Source organism: Pseudonaja textilis, chromosome 2 (genome assembly GCF_049901715.1).
Source record: "Pseudonaja textilis isolate UNSWEBS1 chromosome 2, rPseTex1.2, whole genome shotgun sequence".
Classification (NCBI taxonomy): Eukaryota; Metazoa; Chordata; class Lepidosauria; order Squamata; family Elapidae; genus Pseudonaja; species Pseudonaja textilis.
Window position 1 is genome coordinate 210,068,636 of NC_141991.1, and position 17,359 is coordinate 210,085,994.

The following is a 17,359-nucleotide window of genomic DNA, read 5'->3' on the forward strand; positions in this document are numbered from 1 at the left end:
TTTCTAGTTTGATGTCTTAAGCCAGGGGTCTTCAAGCTTGACAGCTTTAAGACTTGTGGACTTCAACTCCCAGAATTCTACTTCCAGTTATGTTAGCTCCGGAATTCTGGCAGTTGAAGTCCGCAAGTCTTAAACTTGCCAAGTTTGAAGACCCTTGTCTTAAGCCCTACATCAAACTGACTAAAATTTCAGGCACAACATACAGAAACATTGGAAGCAGAAGTTGGTCAGAACAGGGATAATGGCCAGTAAGGCCAGTAAGGATGTGGGAGTTGGAAACTTCACTAATTTCTGCCCATGTTTGTCCCCCAATACTGAGGTCACTTCAACTCTTTTTCTTAACTTTTCAAAGGGATTTTCACCTGGAAACGTGTTCTAAGTTTTCATGACTTGGATCGCGCGCGTGTGTGTTCTGATTTAGTCACCATCCAACTCTGAGTGACACCAAAGCATCTGCCTCACCTTGACTAAAAAGCAAAGGAAACCCTTCTCTAAGCTGCAACCTGCTTACAGCTCTTTTCTCCCCTTCCCCCCCCCCCAGTGTTATTCCATCTTCCTATTGGCCAGTTACTACGCGCGATTCCGCCGTCACGCATTCAACAGCCAATGAACCCAGGTCGCCTGTCCCAAAATGCAAGTAGAAACAGAACGAAGAGTGGAAAGGGAGATAGACGTGCTGCTTATTGGTTGCGAGGGTAATGCCAGCTGGGTTCGGATTGGCTACGTGAACGAGCCGCTCGACCGGGTGAGGAGATCGGAAACTAGGCGAGGGAAAGCCTCTTAGTAACCTGGAGCCGTTCGTGACTGGAAGGGTCCCATTCGCTGCTTTGGGCGCGGGAGACCCTTCGTTAGAGTCGAGGCTTTGACGAGTTCTCTTTCCCCTGCTTCGCCCCGGTAAGTAGGAGGAGATTGCAGAAAATATCTCTTTGCTTGAGCTCCCCTTCCCTGAGGGATTTTGACACGTGAGCGTCGCATCCCCTGCGGAGCCTTTCTCGCCGTGTTTAGATGCACGTCGGGTAGGGTACCTGATGGTCCATTACCGCTTTTAACCCGTGGGAATTTCAAGATATTTGGGCTGAAAAGTCAGGGGGAGTCGGACCGCAGTGAAGACAAAACGGTGACATCCCCTTTTCCCATCGGAAGAGGAGAGACTTGGTTAGGCTACGGGTGGGATCTGAGAGAGCTTTTGGGGACCACCAAATTTGATTAAAAGTGTAAGCTGCCCTGAGCGTGCATCTCATTTTATGAAGTGCATAAAAGGAGCAAACTGTTGTACGATTTAAATTGAGATCTCTGGGGATGGGGAGGGAGACAGGTCAGTGATGCTGATGTGTTACCAAATTCCTGGGAGTTTTTTTTTTGTGTGTGTGTCAGTGGTTAGGTCTGAAAGAGTTGGGAATGTGGGAAGAGTTGTTTTAATTTAACGGAATTATTTGAACGAGTGCTTAGCTTTTGACTTGCATCCTGCCTTTTGTTTAAACTGAATGATCTATGTAATATAAACAACAAAAATACAACATACAAAACAAGCATTTAAGATGTATAATTTAAAGACCTGTGCTAACATTTTCAACATTGTTAAATGAAGTATACTTTGGCTGTTTTGCAAAGGCAAAAAGAGTAGGGGCTAAAAAGCAACACAACCCAGGAACAAATTTCATAGTTCTATCCCCATATATTATCTATTAGGCACAGTGCTTACAGACTATGACATTTTGGGAATTTATGAAAATATTTGAAGTTAAAAAATAGAACGTACAAAGTTACCAGTAAACTTAAAATGTGTATATCCTAAAAGTCAGATGGAAAGTCAATTTGGGGTAGTTGTTAAGGCAGTGGCCCCCAACCTTTTTTGAACCAGGGACCAGTTTCACGATTATTTATTCTTCCACGGACCGGTACCTGAGTAACGCGAGACTCCACCGCCATCGGGACGGCTCTTTGTTCGAAGCCGCCCCCGCCTTGACGAAACTAAGGCTCAAGCACCCAAATGCTGCTTTCCAACTGAAAACCCGGAAGCACTTTCCAACCAAAACCCCGGAAGCAACCGAAAAACCTGGAAGCGCCGTCAAAACAAGATGGCGGCACCCAAGCTTTGCAGCCCGGTAAAAAATGATCCATGGACCGGTACCGGTCTGGGGACCGGTGGTTGGGGACCCCTGTGTTAAGGCATCTGGGTAGAAACCAGGAGACTGAGTTCTATTTCTATCTTAGGTGTAAAGCCATTGATTTGGGGACAGTCATTGTCTCTCAGCCCTAGGAAGGGGGCAATGACACCCTCAAAACCATTTTTGACATTGTGCCAAGAAACATTGTGCAGGGACTTGTTCAGGCAGTCACCAGGACTCGATTGGAAGACAAAATCAATCAACCAGTCAATATTAAATAATAAATAATTCATCATAGTATTGTTACTTCTTTATTAAAGATGAAATTTAATACTTTCTGCTTTAATTGTACAGTAATTGATTTAGAAAATTCTATTAATAATAGTTTGAAGGTAAAAATACTAAAAATAGCTTGCCTGGTTTTTTTAAATAGTCACAGAAATTTGACATTCAATTATACAAAGGTTAAAAATAATTAATTTGAATTGAATAACTGCCAAAATATTGTCATTGTCAGAAGTCTGGGGCATTTTATTAAGGAAGTGCCTCTGTTTGGTTTAAATCTTGGGATAATCTTTTTTTTTTTTTTCAGTTTGGAGACAAGTTGATTTATCTTGATTTTAATGCTAAACAGGAAAATAAATCAATCTCAGGTGATTTTATTTTTAAATTGTTTTTTCCCATTATAGGTTACAAAAAAATGGAAGATATCTCTGGTATAGATTCTTTGGCTACAAGGCTAAAAAATACAATGATTCAGTACTATAATATTGAGGACGATGAATGGAGAGTTGCTAGGAAAACAGTAAGTTATTGAGCAGGTTTTCTTTAATAAGACATCAATGTAAACATTTATATTCTATTAAATTGTGTTGGGGACCATATTTGCTGTGCTAGTTTTAGAAAAATAGAATACAATACGATGATTCTTAGTTTCCAAAAAAGTAGAAATGACCAACCAAATCTTTGGAGAAGATGTGTTGCTACTATCTGATAGTGATAAATTATAGATTATATTGTTTTTACATAAGTGCTATTAACTTTCTCTGTCGGCAGTAGTCTTAAATGTATAAAGTGTACTTAGTTTTTAAGTTGGATAAGTTTAAATATATTATTTCACATTTAAGTAATGTCTATAAATATAACAATTTAAGGGTGATACATGGGTATCAATGAATGAAGATGGATATGCAAAATAGTTATTATTGTATATATTCTGTTATTTTTTAAAATAATGTTTCTCTATCCAGGAGGTTTTTAAGGTTTGCCTGTATATGAAAAGTTCCTTCTAATAAGATCCCTGTAGTCTGAAATACACTTTTTATTTTTTTATTTTTTTTAAAAAAAACAAATTTTATTGATTTTAACAAAAAACAAACAAAACAAAACATCATTAAACATTAAAAACATAAAACCTCTTTCCATTATAAATCTTTACAAAGCAGGTAACACATTATTTTATATCACATTTTTCTAGTTTATCCCATTTCCATATAGACACATAAATTCCCTTTAACGAATTTCACATTATTTCTCTTTACTCTTATTCAATAACATTTCTTTTCTAGTTTATCTGCTATTCAATCATCACACTTATATTTTCCTCTGACTTTTTTTTAAAAAAAAAACAAATTTTGTTGACTTTACAAAACATACAAACAATCAAGGCATATTAACATAAAGAATCTTTCTGGAAGAACCAATAAAACGTGCCAAATGTAATATGTATATTTACATTATCTGCTCATCTTCATATCTTATCCCAATTTCTCCTTTTCATTCTATTGTCCAGATTATATTTCTTACTAATCAAATTTTTTGCCTTTTAAAAAACAATACACAAACATACATAACATAGAACATAAAAAACATCATTTCTGAAAGCTGCTTAATCCCGGGTTAAAACTCTTCGCACAGACACAAATTCAAAAATCATATTTACTTTATATGTCATTCCATATCTTATTACCATTTTCAATTTTCTATATAGCTTCTTCCCTCTTTTGTCTTTCTTAGTTATATTTTGTTTATTTTATCTCAATACAATTCATAATACTTATCATTCTTTGTCTGTTCTTTTCCAGTTATCCATTCATCTTTTTTCTTTAGATATACTTCTCCTGTACACTAATTGGAGTAACACCTTTAACTCTTTTCCCTAACTTAATAATGCTTAATATAACACTTAAATTATATTGAGATTCTGATTAGTACATTCTAGAATTACACAGAATTTTATAAGAAAAGCAAATACACTACAATTACAAAATGAAAGCCTATAACCCACCATAAATACCATAAAAGAGCTAATCATATATACTAATACACATTTTACTCTAAATACACATATAAAAACACACTTTTATGTACCTTCCAGAATCCCTTTTTCAATTAAATTTACCCATTGTCTCTAAATAGATTTTGTTTCTTTAAGTCTTGCTTCCCACCATTAAGGTTTTTCATCCCCTCCTTTCTCACTTGTTTATTTTTCTCCTTGCCTTTTTTACCCCACTGTCTCTCCTCCTCCCTTTTCTTCTTCTTCTTACCCCCTTTCTGTTGTTTTCTAACCTTATATCCACCTTTCATCTCATTTTTCTCTTTTTGGATTGTTTTCTCTGCCCTTAAAATCCCCTTTTTCTTTTCCTCTTCCTCCTCCTCCCCAAGGAAAACCCATTGCTCATCCAAGATGGCTTCTTCTTCTTCTTTGTTCCAGTCGTCCTGCTGCGTAGTCAATTTTTCATAAGTACATACCGCCATTTCTAAAAATTGAAAAGGGGTGCCCAAAGTATCTTTTCCATCTTGCTCTTCTTTCTTAAATTTTTGGTATTGAGTTTTTAATTCATCCAAAAGCAATGCCATCATGAAGAGAAAGACTTCTTCAAAAACAACCACCCAAGTATTTTTAATCAAAAGGAATTCCAAAAGAATTCCAAAGACACTAAAAGATCCAAATAAACTATTTCTTTCAATACTTTTTTTACCTTCTTCAATTTCTCTTTCTGGGGTTACTGATTAATCAAAAGGTTCCCATTAAAATGTATCTTTCTTTAAAGTTCTAGGCAATCTCCTCCTTTTTCAAGCTCTGCTCCAAATTTTTTTTTTCCTCTCCCCCCACTTACAACAGCATTTTCTCTTTAAACGCTCAGAAATCCATACCTCCAATGCGGGCTTTCCAATTTCTGAGAGTGTTACGTCCAAAGTCCAAGGTCCTTTCTCTGATAGTTTTCAAGTTAAAATACCTTCGGTGCCCAGTGTATTTTCCAGTTCTGCATTTAGTATTTCTGTGGGGTGGGAGAGTAAGTAGAAAAAAAGTTTTCCCTTGGCAGCTTTCTCCGCCGCTTTTCTCTTTTTAGGGATACAATGTATCTTTCAGGCAATAAACAATTCCACTCCAGGGTTTTAAAAGCTGTTATTTTCCTGGCACAGCCAGCACTTTCACTTCTGAATCTTCTTTCTCCTTCTTCCTCCAGCACAATCTTTTCCAGCTGCCGGCTTCTTTGTGGTGGCCATCGCTGACCGCCGTTCCACCGCCTTGAGAAAAGGAGGTTAAGCTGGGTGAGGAGGGGGTCTGCGACACCCCCAAACCCCTTCCCAGATCCTCCCTATCTTCGGCTGCCTCTACGGGGCAGCCTTATCCTCCAGATCCGTCTGGATCGGAGGCACCAAGACGGCGAGCACAGCAGGGATCGCGGAGAGATGCAAATCCCTGCTGTCGCCGAAGCCTGGCAACCCGGAAGTCCTGAAATACACTTTTTAAAACATCTTAATTATATTCCACATTCTTATATATGAGTGACTGAATGGTTTAATAACATATCAATAGTGTGATCCTTCATTTTTTTCTGCAGAAAGATGTTACAGTTTGGCGTAAGCCATCAGAAGAATTCAGTGGGTACCTGTAAGTTGAACTTTAATTAAAATATTTGTACAAGATTAAACTACATGTGCATGTATGTGTGCTGTCTTAATCAAAATAAATAATAAGATCTGCAGTATTAGAGTAAAAGTAAAAATTGGGTATCCACAAGTACATTTTTATCAGAATTATGATGTTTACCATATCACAAAACTGTCTTAGGAAGATGAGAATTACACTGAAATAGTCCAGGGTGACAGAATCTTGCAAATCAGCCTGTGTTTTCTTTTCCCTCCCTCTTATACTCCAGAGATTCAGGAAGCTGGCCCAGTGTTTTTCTAATATTTTTCTGTCTCCTTGGACTTAACACATGCTTCCTCATTGTCTGGCTTTTGGCTGTGTTCTCTACAATTATCTCCATAGCTCTTTACAATTATTTACTTGTATATCATAACTATAACATTGGATCCTAATCTCAAATGCCTCAATTAGCCATACACCTTCAGATCAGAGGTGGTATTCAGCCAGTTCTGATAGGTTCTGGAGAACCAGTAGCTGAAATTTTGAGGAGTTCGGAGAACTGGTAAATACCACCTCTAACTGGCCTCGCCCCCATCTATTCTCTGCCTCCTGAGTCCCAGCTGATTGGCTGGGCCTTCTTTTGTTGCCCTGCACAGAAGAACAGAAATAAGAAATAAGGTTAGTGGGGTGGGGAGGGAATGAGGATTTTGCAGTATCCTCCTAAAGTGGGGTAGTAATGGGGATTTTACAGTATCCTTCCCCTGCCACGCCCACCAAGCTACACCATACCAGGCCCACCAAGCCATGCCCTCAGAACCGGTAGTAAAAAAATTTGAATACCACCACTGCTTCCGATTGGTTTTTCTGGTAAGTGTAATATACTGAATTATATGACACAGTATTATTATCCAATCCTGAGGAACCAGTAATTTTATAAGCATAACTTCACCCCTTCAAATGGAATTTGTGCATAAATACTTGGAAGAGTTAGACCAGGAGTGTCAAACTCAATTTCATTGAGGGTACATCAGGGTTGTGTTTGACCTTGGGAGGCTGGGGTGGGCGTGGCCAGGGTGGGTGTGACTAACTCGATGTAACTCATGTCGGGGGCGCCTATAGTGGCTCAAGTGCTCTGCCAGTGAAAATGGGCTCCAAAGCTCAGTTTCGGCTGCGACAGCCTCCTGCAACACTCTGCCAGTGAAAACGGAGCTCAAGAGGACCCTATGCAGCCCTCCCAAGTTCTGTTTTCACTGGCAGAGGCACTGTGGGCCAGTCCTTCACTGTTTCCAGAGCACCCATGTGGGCCAGATCTAAGCACCTGCAGCCAGATCCGGCCCCTGGGCCTTGAATTTGACACTCCTGAGTTAGACGATCACTAGAGAGGTTTATTGGTTTTTCAACTACTTCTAAAGACTTCTACGAATAGCCTAATTTTAAGCTTTAACAGTTTTAAACCCTCTTCTATTAAATCTGGTCTTTAGCTATAAAACAGAAGGTATTGTGGAAGATGTTACCAATAGAATAATAGATCACATACGTCCTGGACCTTACCGGATCAGCTGGGATAGCCTGATGACATCAATGGATATTGTTGAAAAATATGAAGAGGTAATGCATGGGCCATATTTCATGCACTTAGCACATTTTGGGTTTTCATTTATAGATCATAGCTATCAGGGTTCTGATTAACAAATGTAAGATGAATTATGTTTCAGTCAGTATGAAATTACTTTGTGTATATGCTATAAGTGACATTCCTCAGTTGGGGACCTCAGTAGAGCTAGCTAACACATCTGAAATCTGCCCACCCAATAAAGTACTTTATTGAAGCAAATCTGAAGAAATGAAGAAGGCACGATATGTAATTGTTTTAAAGGTCATAGTTGCAGAACACTAATTTAGATCTCTACCAATGATACTAGCCTTTTCTCTCAAACTATTTTCTCCTGTACAGCACTTAATGCTGGCTGAATATAATTTTCATGATCCTGAAAGGATTTTATTGACCTTAGAACAATATTAATATAGGTATTTTTGCTTAGTGACAATAATTGGGGGCAGAATTCCCATCATTAAGTGACCCAGTCATAAAGTGCAATGTCACATGATAGTACCAATTAGTAATGGCGGTCCCTAAGTTACCATTGATCAGTCACCATAGGTTGTTAAGTGAGAACCTCACATGATCATGACTTCTGACGTCCTGCTGGCTTCCCCAGTGACTTGGCTTGTAGGAAGCTAGCAGGGTAGGTTGTGAAGGTTGCATGATCATGTGTAACAGTTGGAAATCTGGGCTGGTTGTCAAGCACCCAGATTGTGATCACATGACTGCTGGGGTGCTTCAACAGCCAGAATTTCAAGGACTGGTTCTAAGTTCCTTTTTGTTCAGCACTGTCATAAGTTCAAACAGTTGATGAACAAGTGATCATTAACCAAGGACCATCTGTATATGTGTAGAATTTTTAAAATCAGACTGCATACACCTATGGTCTGGATTCAAGTATTATGCTGAGTAAATGTTTGCTAGCTATGGTTTGTTGAATAAATTGCAATTAGTTTGGTTTGTTCAGTACCCTAAGCCAGGAAATCCATTATATGTCAATGCAGTAGATAAACCCTATCATTGTCTTTAGGACTTTTAATAAGGTTGCAAAAATTTGCTTAATAAAAATGAATCACGTATAAACTGCCTTTCTATGATCATTTTGCAGAATTGCTGTGTAATGCGTTATACTACAGCTGGTCAAATATTGAATATCATTGCTCCAAGAGAGTTCATTGATTTCTCCTACACAACTACTTGTGAAGATGGGCTGCTGTCATGTGGTAAATTCTCATTAATAATCTTTTATCTTCTAATCCAGTTTTGTAAGAGTAATCTAAAATTTGCTGAAATCCCAACAATTTTGCTTTGGGTTGTTTATAACACCAAGCATCTTATTTTAAAGAGTGATGTCTGGGTTAGGATTTCTTCAAATGAACAGGATTAAACCCTTGTTCCAAGGTCAAGATCCATTTGCTTGCAACTTACAAGTCTAGCCATGTCCCATATATATATGATTTCCTTTAGATTTACAGCAGAATCTGAAATGTGCAGTTGCTGTTACTACATAGCACTTATGTGCTAACTTTTTAGAATGAATATTATTCATGTGAAAGAATTATTGATATTAAAAATGGCCAATTAAACCTGTTTTCTTCTGTCTGAAAGATAAATTTAGTACATTTGTGACAAATGAAGTATAGAAATATGGAGAAAATCCTTGAGTAAATGATTAACTCATTGGAAAAAAGCAGTCATTATTTTAAGGCAAGACTCACAAAAGCAGGGGAAGCTTGACATTTTTAAAAACTATTTTATTCTTGATTATGTTAATCAACAGAAAATAAAATTGAAATACTTGTAGTATCAGCACAATGCTGTCAATAACTTTAGGCATGCATAAATGCTTCTTCGCATGCCATTTTCCTTATTTTATATGGCTGAATAAAGACTCTCCTGCTGAATAAAGTGATGGTTCAGGTTTGGGGTAGTGCCTGCCTTTAAAATTTTACTCTCATCTGTACAAAACAATTTGGAACAGAAATTCTAAAGTTTGATATATAAAATAGTTGCATGTTTCCCTGAAATTATGTTTATGTCAGTGCACATGTGCCTAAGATAAATAATCTTTTCATGTCCCTTTATTTTATGTTTATTGTTTTGTATGCTTTTTACTATGCATTTTCCAAAATGTTCATTCTGTTAAAAAGCCATTTTAAAAATATGTTCCTCTAGATCCTCATATAATTGTTGTTGATGTTGTTTGTTAAAATAGGTATTAGCCTGGATTACGGTGAAGTAAGGCAAAGTTTTGTTCGAGGATATAACCATCCTTGTGGCTGGTTCTGCTTTCCACTCACGGACCATCCAAGACATAGTCTTTTAGTTGGCTTTATCCAGACGGACCTGCGTGGGATGCTCCCACAATCAGTAGTAGACACAGCTATGGCTGGTACACTGATCAATTTTTATTCTGATCTTAGGAAAGCTCTGAAGGCATAATTAGTGCAACTACAAATTCTCTGTATCATTCATGATCTTTTTCACATGAAAACCTATGGTTTTCCATATTAGGTACAATAGTTTTAAGATCAATATATTTATTTTTAAATTAGACTCTCAGAGAATTCAGTTGAGATGATTGTTCTAAAGAAATATCCATGTTTATGTTAGAAAAAAAGTACATGTCCTAATTTTAAGACCTGACTCCTGTGAATTATTTTATTCTCTTGAACACAAAACTTTTTATAGTTGTGGAAAGAGTTTTATCAGGGTATTTATTTCAAGGATTTGATTTCCTAATATCATGTTAGGAAACCAAAAACCAGTGTATTTGTGTTGGGGAATTCTTTCCCATTGCCTTCTATGCATCTCTATGGAAGAATGTCTGCTATTTTTGGAGTTTTAAACATAATTTAGGTTCCTTCTGTTCCAAGACTCTCTCTCATTCCATGGCTCAAAGCTATGGTTTTTATTGGACTATATTCAGTTATAGACCCCCTCAGTGCACTGAATGTGATAGGAATGAAAATATACTGTTGCCGTTATTCCAAATACACAGAGACCTGTTCTTATGGACTTAAGAAGTCTGCAATTTTACGAGTAAGATCTTAGGTTAAGTTGACTTACTTAAGAGTTATCAAAACAATATATTCTTTCTATGAAATGGCACACATTTCAGTGCAGCAGAATTGGTACGTTTTGGAGCTCTTCTTGCCATATTAGGAGTACTGCAACACAATATAGTTGCACATTTATTTTGGAAATGCTATTGTTATGTATCAGAGATCATCTGGGTGCCAGATGTGTATGTCTACTTATATCATAGTACAGCGAAAATAGAAATTGCATTCCCAATCATTGCCTTGAGGGGCGCTATAACGGAATTGTGATGTAAGCAATGAAACCTGGTACTGTCCTGCAAAAGCTGAATGATTTGAAAGATTTTTGAGGATTTTTATCATCTCTTTCAAAATTGTTGCATGATGTACTTTCAAATTTTAGGTTTAAAAACATTCAGCATTTAAGATGCTAATTTGAAAATTATACATGATTTCTATAATTTAAAGCCTGACATTTTAAATTACCTTCTTCATTTAATATCATTTCAGTGGAAAGCTATATCAGTGATAGAAATATGAAACACACACTATGTAGTCAAATTGTACATTATAAGAAGACTGAGTATCCATATTACAAATATCAATTTTTGTGGTACATGACTTTATAGCGGCATGGGAGATAGCAATGTTTTCAATAAGAGAAAAATTCAATAATAGGCTAACATACTTGGCTTGTTATGTTATTCTAACACCAGCTGAGGATGTAAATATGGGATACTAAAGAATGATCTCATAGCTGAGAGACTAAAATTGCTATAAATGCTTTACCCCAGCTTCTACTTGTTCAATCATGGATAGAATAAAATATCCTTATCTTTAAAGAGCTTCCAAGTGATCCAGATTTAATTCATGTGTGATCACACATCAAGCCAGTAAGGTTTCACCACAATGCTTATTCCAATTCAAAGAACAGAAGCATGGGTTTTAGGAAATGAACTATCCCATGTTTATTCCTCATGTATCCCCAGATCTCTGGAGCCATGATGATGGAGCAACATCACTCACAAAAAATAAGATTAAAGGATATAGCTTGGATAGATACTTGTTTTTAGTGCAGATGTAAGAAGCTATAGTAGTGAAGATGATCAAGTAGTGCAGAATGTAATTCAGTCATCTGGATGTAGCAGCCTTGGGGTTTAAATTCTGAATCTGTTTCTTCCACTATTATGCAGGTATACACCCATTGCTACTTATTTCTTAGTCTTAAATACAGAGGACTCCTGTACAGATATTGATAATTGATCTTTCTGAATCTAATTTATTTTTACTTTGGGCCTTGGCAGCTTTAATCCCTACACTATTAGTTGATGTCCAAAAATGACACTTCCAAATAGAGATCTTATAAGCCACCTACTTCATAATGTACATTCTATATATTTGCTGTGACCAGAATTTGGAAAACATGTTTTTGTTAAAGAATTAAAACAGTATATTGTTAAATCTCTTATGTCATAATTTTTAACTTTTTGGGAATTATCATGGCTTAATGCATAGTTTGGAAACTCCATAGGAGACTTTGGCCTAAAAGAATACTTATGTGATATATCTTTTCATTAACATTAATTAATTCCATTTCCTAATTTTGCCTTGCATGTATGAGAAAGAATATCAGAATAATATGCTACTGGCACAATCCAAAAGATACTCATAATATTCACACCAACTCTAAATCACAGACTCCTTATTAAGGGCAGCTCAAAGCACTGCAATTTATAGTCATCACACCTGTAGGACTTCTTATGTGCTTACACCATTATAGTGTTGGTTTACATGTACAGCATTGGGAAAATTTCATCAGCAGCATGCAATTGTGCTAGATTTTCTCACACAGCTGTGTATTTCTGTAAAAGAATCTGCATTATTACAAACAGCTGGATATAAGGGCTATATTCACATAGCGTGTGGAATAAATCAGAACATTGTCACACCGCCATGAACTTGCTTTAACTGTTATTTAAATAGACAGTTCGCCTAGCTTTTTTGTTCTGTGATACCTGATTGGTATTTGTTTACCTGGCATAAAATATCTTTTATTTTTCAGGAATGGGACATTATATATTTCTTTATTTGATATCAAAACAAATGCCTAATAAATGGTATCTAGGTTCAGAAAGTGTTATAAATAGCATGCCAGTATTAAAAATAATAACATTACCTGAAGTTAATCTAAATGAATTATGAATGATGGCAGAATTAACATTAAATGCATGCAGGCCATTGTGTCAGTGTAATATTCAAGCCAAAATGCAGAATCTTAGATTTGACTGGAAGATGCTTTTTAAAAAATGTGCATACTGTAGAGCAGGGTCAAACTTGTGTCACCGCAGCATCATTACATGACCTATCGGGACTTTTTTCCCCTTCGCTAAACCAGGCAGGGGTGTGGCCAACGTGTGTGACGCATCTGGCCTATGGGCTGCAAGTTTGACAGCCTTGCTGTAGAGCAGGGGTGTCCAACCTTGGCAACTTTAAGACTTGTGGACTTCAACTCCCAGAATTCCTCAGCCAGCTTTGCTGGCTGAGGAATTCTGGGAGTTGAAGTCCACAAGTCTTAAAGTTGCCAAGGTTGGACACCCCTGCTGTAGAGCCTAGTATTTGCTCTAGTACCTCTATAATAGAAGTAAAATCGGTTATAGATTTCTAGTTTAATGCTGCTAGCAATCCTTTTTCTGTTTGTTGATAATAATAATGTTTGTTTGTCTTAGTTTTTCAACGGTTAGTTCTAGCTTGGGAGGTTGCAAAGAAACGGCTCAACCCTCAATAGAATCTCTGCAGATTCTGGTAGGAAATTATAGCAAAATATTTTCTTTTCTGACTCCTTTAATAAAACAGTGATACAATTCCATATTCTTCTCCCTAGGAACTAGACAGTTAGAACAATTGAACTTAGTGAGGCTCAGAAAACATGCATTGGATTGTAGCTACAGGACTTGAGCAAATTTGCATTGGACTTTTCTTTTTAAAGGACTGAATACATAGTTGTATATGTTCATATATATTTTATATACTTTTTATTAATCTAGACCTAAGAATTTGGTTTTAAGATGCTTCTATTTTATGAGGTAGGGAGGAGAATCCAGATGTTTCAATTCTCCCATGCTTTTGCACTACTTTTGTTTTAGCCAAGGGAATGATGTATTACCTGCAGAATTAATCTTTTGATTGGTGGCATTAAGAGCCATCAGTTTGAAAACATTCCATTACTGTACCCTTTCTTTGTTTTTCCCTTAAGGGGTAAAGCCACTTGTTATTGGGGGAAAAATAATGAGATGAATGTCAACAACCTGTTAACATTCCTGTGAGTTGATGGCTCACCAGATTCATCTAGAGAAATAAATTACGATTCAGTATGATTTAGGAATGTGTCAATACAACTGGATGGTATCCAGGCTTGATTCAACGTTTTTTTTTTTCAGGAATAAAATTATAAGTTTTAAAGAAATTAAACAGTGCTTTTTCATGCTTCCTCTTTTGTTCTCTCCTTATGAAGCATTCAAATGACAATCTGGAAGAATATAATCCTAACTGTTCTGTTATTGATTTGAATGTTTTTTGTCAGTTTAAATAGATGTTTGGAAATCACTTTGCAGGCTCAAGTGAGAATTCCATTTAAGGTAAAGAGAAAAAAAATTGATGTAAGAAGGATGTTTGTAGTTTAAGAACAAATGCAAATTGTGTTCTGTATTATAATAGAGATGATTTATATTTATGTATTAAAATGTTTAGATCAAAATCGTTTTGTGTGTTTCTTAAAACAGAATAAATAGATTGGTTTAATCTTAAATATGAAGCTAGTGCTTTTAACTGCAAAGGAAGCCTATTTTCAGAATTTCAATCAAATTCTTATGGCTTAGCCAATCCATAGTGATGGACATTCGTCTCTTTGCCTTGTTTTGCTTGGGTAAAGATATTGGTTGAGTCACTTCCCATTGTAGCATCTTAGATCTGAAGCCTCCATATTATTAATAACTTATGTGCATTTTTGTTTTATCATCATCCATGTGTGCTAAGGTATGATGGCATAGAGTAGGTGGTCAATTCTGACAAACTGCTGTAAGTTCCGGCTAGGTCCACTGTTCGTGTCAGAGGCACAGTTTAAGGCTGATGTCACCAGCTAATCAGCTAATCCTTTCCAACTAGGTTATGGGAAAGGATACATTGTGACTCAACCATTGACTGAATAAACTGGTTTACCAGTGGAAATTCCTGTCAGACAGGCTACTATATAAACCCATTATGATTACTGTCATCATCCCATGTGCACTGAAACCAGGCTGAAACCAGGTACAGCATTGAATTGGGATTGTTTGCTGTCACTAGCAAACCAAAGGAATATCCAGAGGGCTAAATTAATGATGTAAAAATAAGTCTCTAATGCAAACACATTGCCTATCAAAATTGCCTCTGACTCCATCTTGAAGGTTCCCTGTAAAACTCTGAAGACCCAGATAAGGCAGGCTACAAAAGTCAGCACTTTCCTAAGCATTCCTATGTACCACAAATCTGTTAGTGGCCTACATTTCACTGTGAATCGCTGGAGACCTAATCCAAAAGGATTTTCCCTCAGGTCTGGAAAAGTCTTCATCCTCCTAATCATACCAATATGCTAAGAATCCATTGGTCCATTTCATTTTGTGAGTTAATGGAGACTTAACTCTAACATTACGTGGAGTTGCCCTCCAATGGGTTAGGCAAAATTGGTATGATCAGGGGGCAGGAGACTTTTCAAGTCTGACCTATGTATATTTCCTGGAAAAATCATGGAAAGATGGAAATTGTGGATGGGTGGGAACCCAGTTATGGTTAGGATTAGCTCTCTTTGAATTCAGATTAAGATAAAAACATCACGAATGGATACATAACCCTTCGGTAAGCTTTTAGGAAGGAACTGACTTTTTGAGTCTGACCTATGTATGTTTCCTAGTAAAATACATGGAAAATCTGAATGAGCGGGCAAACCTAGTTAGGTCTCCTTGAGTTTAGAATGAGAATGTGGACTTGCAGTGAAAAATGGATGTCGCCAACGGTAGCCCATTGTTAAGCTTAGGAAGGCACAACCCTTTGAACTCTACCATCTCTATGTTTCTTGTTAAAATAAATGGGAAAAACACATAGGAGAAAAAACCCACTTAGAGTTAGGGTTAGGTCCCCTTGAACTCGCAGTGAAAAATAGATGTCACCAATTGATCTGTAGCCCATTGGTAAGCTTAGGAGGGTGTAAACTTTTGACTTCTGGCGTATATATGATTCCTGATAAAATACATGGGAAAAATCCATAGGGGGAAAAAACCATATAGGCTTAGGGTTCGGTCTCCTTGAATCCTGTATTTTTCCACAAAACAGGCCAGAAGTGAAAGATTTGTGCCCTCCTAAACTTTACAATGGGCTACAGATCCATTGGCGGCATCCATTCATTGTGAGCTCAAGGGGACCTAACCCTAACCCTAAGAGGGTTTTTTCCCCTATGGGTTTTTCCCATGTATTTTACCTGAAAACATAGACGGGGCCCAATCACAAAGTTTACACCCTCTTACGCTTAACAATGGGCTACAAATCCGTTGGCAACATCCATTTTTCACTGCAAGTTCAAGGGGACCTAACCCTAACCGGGTTGTTTCCCCTATGGGTTTTTCCCATGTATTTTACCAGGAAAGATAGATACTGCAGAGTTGAAAAGTTAGCGCCTTCCTATGCTTACCAAAGAGTTATGGATGCTTTGGTGACACCCATTTTTCAGGGCAAATTCAGTGCCTTGTTTTCTGTTAATAAGATGGAAACACATACACACACACATATACACACATACACATACACACATTTTTGTTGTCAGCAATTTAGACATTAATGGCTGTTGCGTACGTTTGAGGGGACAGTATATTTACACTGTTATACAAGCTATAATACTCGCTACTTTACATTGTAGCCAATTTCATTGTCAAATGAAAAGATATACTTCAATATTTACAAATATTGTGAGGGTGTACTCTTCTGTGATATACTGTATGTTTCCTAGGGTTTAGGGTTTTCTTAGGTCTCCTTCAACTCACGATGAAAAATGGATGTCATCAATGGATTCATAGCCCATTATTAAACTTAGAAGGGCGCAAACTTTTTAATTGTTCCTATCTTTGTTTCCTGATAAAATGCATCGGAAAATCCCAGTGGGGAGGTATAACCCACTCAGTTTTGTGGTTAGGTCCCTTTGAATTCAGACTGGATATGGACATCAAGAATGCATTTATAACCCTTTCATAAGCTTAGAAGGATACTGACTTTTCAAGTCTGCCCTATTTATGTTTCCTGATTAAAAAAAAGATGGAAAATCCCATAAGGCAAAAAACCACCTAGGGTTAAGGTTAGTCTCCTTGAATTTGCATTGAGAAATGGACGTTGCCAATGGATTCATATCCTTTGGCAAAATACATTGGAAAATCCCATTTGGGGAAAACAAACTTAGAGTTGGTATCAGGAGTCCTTGAATTAGTATGGCAAAATGGACATTGCCAAAATATTCATAACCCATCTTTGGAGGGTCCTGACTTTTTGAGCCCGTGCTATGTTTTCTGATAAAATGCATTGGAAAATCCCATGGGGGGGACAAACCCACTTAGGCTTAGGGTTAGGTGTTCAAGAATTCAGAGACCAAAATGGACATAACCAGTGCATTGTTATGCTTACAAAAGTTCCTACCTTTTGAGCCCACCCTACA

At 37.1% G+C, this 17,359-nt stretch overlaps 1 protein-coding gene across 4 annotated transcripts; it reads left to right on the plus strand.

Annotated features, from left to right (window-relative positions):
• The first annotated feature begins 623 nt into the window (after positions 1-623).
• On the plus strand, positions 624-14,383 carry STARD4 (StAR related lipid transfer domain containing 4). Of its 4 annotated transcripts, none has more exons than XM_087926970.1 (7): positions 624-894; positions 2,798-2,913; positions 5,957-6,006; positions 7,467-7,593; positions 8,697-8,811; positions 9,804-13,099; positions 13,243-14,383. In XM_087926970.1, exons 2-6 carry the CDS (start codon positions 2,809-2,811, stop codon positions 10,028-10,030), a joined length of 624 nt encoding a protein of 207 aa, XP_087783096.1. In that variant the 5' UTR covers positions 624-894; positions 2,798-2,808; the 3' UTR covers positions 10,031-13,099; positions 13,243-14,383. The 4 variants fall into 4 exon arrangements, with proteins under 4 accessions (XP_087783096.1, XP_026575659.1, XP_026575669.1 ...); XM_026719874.2 differs by having other exon boundaries at positions 9,804-13,072; positions 13,216-14,383; XM_026719884.2 differs by lacking the exon at positions 624-894 and adding an exon at positions 939-1,016.
• Positions 14,384-17,359: the final 2,976 nt, after the last annotated feature.

What these genes read in the sequence shown, in the direction of transcription:
- STARD4 (XM_087926970.1), top strand. Translation starts at nt 2,809, where the DNA reads ATGGAAGATATCTCTGGTATAGATTCTTTGGCTACAAGGCTAAAAAAT. An exon ending in GGAGAGTTGCTAGGAAAACA is followed by an intron (nt 2,914 to 5,956) that starts GTAAGTTATTGA and finishes TTTTTTCTGCAG; the next exon opens with AAAGATGTTACAGTTTGGCG. An exon ending in GAAGAATTCAGTGGGTACCT is followed by an intron (nt 6,007 to 7,466) that starts GTAAGTTGAACT and finishes TCTGGTCTTTAG; the next exon opens with CTATAAAACAGAAGGTATTG.